Here is a 7652-nt window from a genome sequence, read left to right on the forward strand (position 1 = left end):
GGACAGAGGTTTGGGGGCGATTTTGGGAACCCTGAGGAGCAGAGCTGCTCCAGGGACAGAGATTTGGGGGTGATTTTGGGAACTGTGCGGGACAGAGCTGCTCCAGGGACAGAGGTTTGGGGGTGGTGGCCCTGCTCCTTGCCAAGGATGTGCAGGAGAGATGGACAAGGAGCTGGTGGCTTCTCCACCTGGCACAGCCAAGGACACCAACTTCAGTGGCCAGCTGCACCGTGGAGAGCCAGGAATTGTTAAATTCTCCACGTTCACGTGGAAGCTCCAAGGCTCAGGTGCCGGGTGACAGCGGGAGAGGCCCCTTCCTTAATCTACCCCAAAACTCTCCAAGCTCAGGTGACACCGTTGTGGTGTCATCTTCTCCTGGGCTCTGTCTCTGCCCTCTCAGGGGCCCTCCCATGCCAAGGTCAACAGAAGGATGTCCGAAGGTGTCCATCCTGACATAGTGGGATTGAGGCACCTTTGCCTCGTCCGAGCTGTGTCCTGATGAGCCGGCTGTCCCTGCAGGAGAACATGGCCCAGCAGGCCACGGCCCTGCGCTCCCAGGTCAAGAGGAACACCATGAAGGACAAGCTGAAGCTGGTGCAGAACTTCCTGCAGAAGCTGCGGTTCCTGGCGGATGAGGTGGGTCCCTCATGGGCAGAGGTGGCTCTGGCTGGGTCAGCACATGGAGACAGAAACCAGGGATGGATGGATGGATGGATGGATGGATGGATGGATGGAGACCTCCGAGGGCAGGAGAGGTCCCTCTGCAAGGAGCCATTCCAAGTCCATGAGCTGCCCCATGATCCCTGTGCACTCCTGGGTGGGAATGAGCTGATGAAGAAGAACCTTAAGAGTTTCCTGGGGAAGGGACAGAGCTGGGTCCTCCTGCAGCAGAGCTGGAGATGTTTCTGCCAGTCCCAGCCATGGAGGGATCCTGTGGGATCAGGATCTGGGAGGTGACACATCAAATCCCAGGCTGGTTTGGGTGGGAAGGGATCTGAAATCCCATCCAGTTCTAACCCCAGCACCTTCCACCATCCCAGGCTGCTCCAAGCCCTGTCCGACCTGTCCAAGGACACTGCCAGGCATCCAGGGGCAGCCACAGCTGCTCTGGGAATTCCAGCCCAGCCCCTCACCACCCTCAAGGGGCTGAATTCCTTCCCAATATCCCATCTATCCCTGCCCTTTCCCAGTGGGAAGCCATTCCCTGTGTCCTGTCCCTCCATCCCTTGTCCCAAGTCCCTCTCCAGCTCTCCTGGAGCCCCTTTAGGCTCTGGAATGATTTTACGACACTTTTACACTTCAGGACTGGCTTGGAGGGGGTTCTTGGTCCTCCCTGGAGCTGCAGCTGTTCCACCTCCTGCTCCCGTTTCCCATGGAGGGCTCCCAGCTCCATCCCTGGCTAAAGCCAGGCCTTCCTTGGCCCTGACCCAACTCAGATTTGAGGTGTGATGGGCCCTGTCCAGACTGGGAACCTCTTCCCTGGAAAGGGATGAAGGAATGGCCCCTGCCGTCCCCTCCCCCAAGGCCACTGAAGGAGAAAAGGAAAATCTTCTGTCTTCTTAGCCCAAATTTATATTTTTTAAAACTTTAACCAACCTAAATCCCAGGTTTTTCCTGCTCTGAGCAGCTATTTTGGAGTGGGAATCTCAAAACTATTCCAGTGCCCATAGTGTGGCATCAGGCACATCCATCTTCCATGGAATCTGTTGGATTTGCCTCCAGACAGTCTCCAGCCCCACCAGTGCCTCAGTGGTCGGAGCTGGGACACTGACGGGGCTCTCCCGTGGCATTCCCAGCCCCAGCACACGATTCCCGACGTTTTCATCTGGATGATGAGCAACAACAAGCGCATCGCCTACGCCCGCATCCCTTCCAAGGACATCCTGTACTCCATTGTGGACGAGGAGATGGGCAAGGACTGCGCCAAGGTGAAGACGGTTTTCCTCAAGGTGAGGCTCCGTCTGTCCTGGGGGAGCTGTGGCCAAGAGGAGGGAAGTGGAGGAGGGAATTTGGAAGATGAGGATGAGAGTTGTGTATCCGTTTTTCCTGGGCGTTGAATATTGGAAAAATGTGGTCCATACTCTGCTGGTAGAGGTGGAAATCTGCTCCTAGGGAGGGTGAAGCACTGACCTTACCCAGCCCGATAAGTGGGAAATGTTTGGAAAGAGGGGACGTGTTTTATCCAGCCGGAAATCCAGAGAATTCCTGGCTTAGGGAAAGGAAATCATGATGGGAAGAGGACAATGCACGAGCCAGAGTAGTGTCATGATCCCGAAGGATCCTTGGGTTTAAGGAACAGCAGCACAATGGCCCAAAGGGGTTGGGCGCTCCAAGAGGTGGTGTGTCCATATTCCCGACATCCATGTGAAATCTTCCCTCCCTTGTGCTCAGCTCCCCGGGAAGAGGGGGTTCGGACCTGCTGGCTGGACAGTCCAGGCCAAGATGGACATCTACCTGTGGCTGGGCCTCAACAAGCAGCGCAAGGACTTCCTGAGCGGCCTCCCCTGTGGATTTGAGGAGAAGAAAACCCCCCGAGGACAAAACCTGCCTTCCTTCCCACCCATCAGCCTCCTGTACACCAGTAAGGAATTCCCACAGGATGGGACATGGAGAAGGTGGGAGGGAGCCTGGCTGGACACCCCCTGGTCCAACGGCTTCCAGGAGCTAAGGGGGAAATTACTCCAGTTGTCCCAGGAGAGCTGGGGGGTGGGAATTGTGTCCCCTCATCCCGCTCCTGTTCACGGCTGATGTTGTGCGCACAACGAGCAGGATGCCAAAGAAATCTGTATCCATTTGGGATTCGCGCTTTGAGCTGAGATCCTTCCCCCATGAGGAAAAACAGGCCCCTGAGACCTCCCTTGGATGGGTTCTGGGAGATTGTCCCAAGCCATCCCATCCCCTCTCTCTTCCAGAGAAACAGGTTTTCCAGCTGCGAGCCCACATGTACCAAGCCAGGAGTTTGTTCGCAGCCGACAGCAGCGGCCTCTCGGATCCCTTCGCGCGGGTCTTCTTCATCTCCCAGAGCCAGTGCACTGAGGTGAACATTCCTGGGATGCAGGGATGCGGGGATGGCTGGTGATGCTGCAGGTTCCATCCTGCTCCCGTGGCACACATCCCACGAGGATTAGGATCCCATAAGGATTAGGATGATCCTGGGGTCCTGCAATGAGAGCTGGGGATTTACTGTCTCCAGGAGCCCATTCCGAAATATGCCCCACATGCTGGTGGCTGCAATTGCCCATGATTCCCCATGATTCCCCGTGATTCCTTGTGAATGCCTGCCTGTTGAGGCAGAACTGGGTCATGTTAAAGTGGTTTTTGGGCTTCCTTCCCAGTCCGAGGGTTGCCAAGCTTTAGGAAGCCTGGAGGACACTGGGAATAATCCATCTCTGCTCATCTCCTGTTCGATTGTTTCCCTCAGAAGAATCCCTGGGAGATTCCCGATGCCTCTCCGATCCAAAAAATGCGCAGCAGCCCCACCTGCCACCCTTTCCCAGGACTTTGGTCCATCCCTGGAGCAGTAGCAATGTCTCCCATCTTTCCAGGTTCTCAACGAGACCCTTTGCCCAACCTGGGACCAGCTCCTGGTGTTCGACAATGTGGAGTTGTACGGGGAAGCTCACGAGATGCGGGATGACCCCCCCATCATCGTCATCGAGATCTACGACCAGGACACTGTGGTGAGAAAAGCCCATGGAATTGTGTGTGGTTTGGATGCCGGGATCTCTCCAGAGTTGGAGGCAGAGGATGTGGGGAGCCTTTTTTCCTGATTCCTGGAAAATGATCCCTCCACATCACCCACGGAGCCTCTGCTGCTCATAAATCTCAGACGTAACTTGATATATCTTGTTTTTGGAGAGGGAAGCAAGAGGCTGTAGCCAAGGAGATTTTCCCTTTGGGAAAACTGCTCATCCCTGGCCTCCTTGCTGTCCCAACCCTTGGCTGTCCCAAACCTCCTTCAAGGAGCCAGGACTGAAAGTTTTCCCTGAGCTTTGGCATCCCAAGCCCAGAGCGCTGATCCCGTTCCTGTTCCAACCACGATGGGGAGGACCACAGGGCTAATTTTGAACTCTTGTGTTGGATCCCCAACTCCAAGTGCTCTTGGGGAGAACTGCAGGGCTAATCTTGGAATTCCCCTGTTGGATCCCAACTCCAAGTGCTCTTGGGGAGAACCATGGGTCTAATCTTGGAACTCCCCTGTTGGATCCCAACTCCAGGTGCCCTTGGGGAGAACCATGAGTCTAATCTTGGAATTCCCCTGTTGGATCCCAACTCCAAGTGCTCTTGGGGAGAACCACGGGCTAATCTTGGAATTCCCCTGTTGGATCCCAACTCCAAGTGCTCTTGGGGAGAACCATGGGTCTACTCTTGGAATTCCCATGTTGGATTCCCAACTCCATGTGCTCTTTCCGCAGGGAAAAGCTGACTTCATGGGCCGGACGTTCGCCAAGCCGGTGGTGAAGATGTCAGACGAGCAGTACTGCCCCCCACGCTTCCCGCCACAGCTGGAGTATTACCAGATCTACCGCGGCAATGCCACGGCCGGGGACCTGCTGGCCGCCTTTGAGCTGCTCCAGGTGCCAGCTGGACAAAGGGATGGGAAGGCTGGATGCAGGGTTGGAAGGGAGAGGGGATTAATTTATGGAAAATCAGATAACTGGGAATAACCGGGAATAACTGCCCCTTCACTGCTTCATTGTTCTGCTGAACCCTTGTAGTTTCTCTTGGATGGATCAACCACTTGTTCATCAAAGGCACCTGGAAGTGTCCAAGGACAGGTTGGACAGGGCTTGGACCAACCCAGGATACTGGAAGGTTTCCCTGCCCATGGCAGGGGGTTGGAATTCAATGGTCTTTCAAGTCCCTTCCAGCCCCAACCATTCCATGATTCATGTCAGTCTGGGGCAATACCAGAGTAAAATTCTTCCACTTTTGTGCCTCATGCTCCATCCACTGAAATACTTTTCCCACCTCCTTTTTCTGCCAGGGCAGGTGCTCATCCAAGCCCTTTCCCCCACCACTTTCCTTGGACTCGGGGAATGGCTCACACAGGAGATTTGATCTTTCCTGAGCCCTGGGCTGGATATGGGACCTTAAAGCTGCTCCTGGGCTGAGCTCTGGGACCACATCTCCATTTCCTCACACCCAGCCCAGCAGATGCAATTCCAGGGTGGAACAGCCCTGGGAGTGGGATACATTGGTGGGCTGAGATTGCTGGATTGCTCCTGGGACTGTCCTGTGTGGAAGGACAGCAATTCCCAGCACCTTCTGCTCTTGCATTTCACTTTTCCCAAAGCAACTGCCCTGGGCTCTCGGTGCTCCCAGACAATGCAGACCCAACAACTGGGACCAGTTCCAGCTGAGACACCACCCAGTTCCCTCTGGAATTTGTCTCTGTCCATGGCAGGGGTTGGAATGAGTTGATCTTTGAGGTCCCTTCCAAAGCAAACCAATCTGTGATTCCACAATTCTGGGAGATGGACCAAAAAACTGCTTTCCAGCAGCTCAAAAGAGCAGATCCTAATCCATGATCCATCTGTTCCAGATCGGCCCCGGGGGCAAGTCAGACCTGCCCCCAATCGATGGCCCCACGGACATGGATCGGGGCCCCATCCTGCCGGTGCCTCTGGGAATTCGGCCGGTGCTGAGCAGATACAGAGTGGAGGTAACAGCCTCGGAGCACCCGGTGTCCATGTGGAGCATTTCCTGGGGCAGGAGAGCGTCTCCAAGGGTGCTGGAAGGGCAGGAGGGAGCTGGGAGTCAAGGATCTGTCTGTGGTGGCCAGACTGGGAACCAGGCTGCAGCATCCCTAAAAAAGCAGGGAACTGGATCACTTTGTGCTGTCAAAACTGGGCAGGACAGTGAGACAGCAGCACCTGGGCTGAGATGCAGCTCAGGGAACATTAGAGATGGACATGGAGCTGGATCATCTCTTCCCAAAAAAATCCTATAGCTCAGGTGTTCTGCATCCCACCAAACTCGGGCAAAGAGGATGGAATGCCTCTCATGTATCCATGGTTATCTAAATTGGGATTTTGTATCCAAAATAGTGTGGGCACGACCCAGGGCAGTGCCCGTCCCCTGTGCTGGCACTGCTGGGGCACCTCCAGTGCTGGGGGCAGCTCTGGGCCCCTCCTGACAGGAGAGACTCTGAGGGGCTGGAGCGTGTCCAGGGCAGGGAACGGAGCTGGGAAGGGGCTGGAGCAGCAGGAGCGGCTGAGGGAGCTGGGAAAGGGGCTCAGGCTGGAGCAAAGGAGGCTCCGGGGGGACCTTGTGGCTCTGCACAAGTCCCTGACAGGAGGGGGCAGCCGGGGGGGTCGGGCTCTGCTCGCAGGGAACAGGGACAGGAGGAGAGGGAACGGCCTCAGGCTGGGCCAGGGCAGGCTCAGGGTGGACAGCAGCAGGAATTTCTGCATGGAAAGGGTGCTCAGGCCTTGGCAGGGGCTGCCCAGGGAGGTTTGGAGTGCCCATCCCTGGAGGTGCCCAAGGAAGGGCTGGAGGTGGCACTCAGTGCTCTGGGCTGGGGACAAGGTGGGGACCGGGCACAGGTTGGACTCGATGGGCTGGGAGGGCTTCTCCAAATGATTCCGTGGTTCTGTGACGTGTCCCACGAGGGCCCCTGTCCCTTGGAGGTCCTGGTGGACACCCATGACCCAGGCAATGCCCACAGGGATGTTCAGGGCACATCTCAGCCCCGGGTGAAGGTGCTTCTGCTCAGGTGAGATGCCACTGACCAGGTCTCCAAAGGGATCTCAGCTCCCGGTTTTCCACACATTTGCATCGCCATAAATGAGTTGTGTTCCTCACAATTTTAATACAGCCATGGGGAATGAGGAGGTGGGGAAATCTCCATTTTGGGGAATTTTGGATGGTGGCAGTCTGTTACCCCAGGCAGGGACAGGGAAGTTTCCCCAGTGACACTGATTCCACTGGGACAAAGCCATGGCAGTGCTGGATCCAGAGCCACCACAGATGGACAGAGCTGCTCTGAGGAGTCCCAGGGTGGGAAAAGGCCAGGAAGGGAGAAAGGCAGGAAAAGGAGTGTCGAGAGCAGCAGCTGGGAGACCTTGGGCTGCAAACCAGGCGTGGGATGGAAGATTTGGGGTGTCAGGAGGAGATACCTCAGGAATCCCACTGCCCAGAGATGACATCGTCAGTGGGATCCCTCTCCATGGAGAACCAGCTCTCCAATGTGAGATCGTCCCGCTCACATTCACGTTCTCTCTCCTGCCCTAGATCCTGTTCTGGGGGCTCAGGGACCTGAAGAGAGTGAACCTGGCTCAAGTGGACCGGCCCCGTGTGGACATCGAGTGCGCCGGAAAGGGCGTCCAGTCTGCCCTGATCCAGAACTACAAGAAAAACCCCAACTTCAGCACTTTGGTCAAGTGGTTCGAGGTGGTGAGTGTGGCTCCTTCCCTCTGATCCCTCACCTGGAACCCAGAATTTCTGGAGCCCACCATGGCTCCGAGCCCTTTACTCCAGTTTTCCCAAAGGAGTGGAGCATATGGACACCATTCCTTTACCTGAGGGCTCCCAAGCCACATTTTGCTGGAGCAGTTCTGGACCTCTTCCTCCAGCATGATCCCAGTTCTGGTCTCTGCTCGTCTTCCCAACATGATCCCATTCTTAATCCCTTCCCGCCTTCCCAACAT

General features: G+C 56.0%; 1 protein-coding gene across 3 annotated transcripts in view; it reads left to right on the plus strand.

The window, feature by feature from the left end:
- OTOF (otoferlin) overlaps positions 1–7652 on the plus strand; it is a 71733-nt gene that overhangs the window by 49427 nt on the left and 14654 nt on the right. For all 3 annotated transcript variants that reach the window (XM_042020182.1, XM_042020181.1, XM_042020183.1), the window contains 8 exons: positions 520–636; positions 1797–1949; positions 2392–2581; positions 2913–3037; positions 3546–3680; positions 4416–4577; positions 5546–5665; positions 7237–7398. In XM_042020182.1, coding sequence (XP_041876116.1) covers positions 520–636; positions 1797–1949; positions 2392–2581; positions 2913–3037; positions 3546–3680; positions 4416–4577; positions 5546–5665; positions 7237–7398 — 1164 coding nt within the window. The remainder of the gene's footprint in view (positions 1–519; positions 637–1796; positions 1950–2391; positions 2582–2912; positions 3038–3545; positions 3681–4415; positions 4578–5545; positions 5666–7236; positions 7399–7652) is intronic.

This window comes from Corvus kubaryi, unplaced genomic scaffold (assembly GCF_017639235.1).
Source record: "Corvus kubaryi isolate FWS band 111438036 unplaced genomic scaffold, C.kubaryi_AGA036_p1.0 36863, whole genome shotgun sequence".
NCBI lineage: Eukaryota > Metazoa > Chordata > Aves > Passeriformes > Corvidae > Corvus > Corvus kubaryi.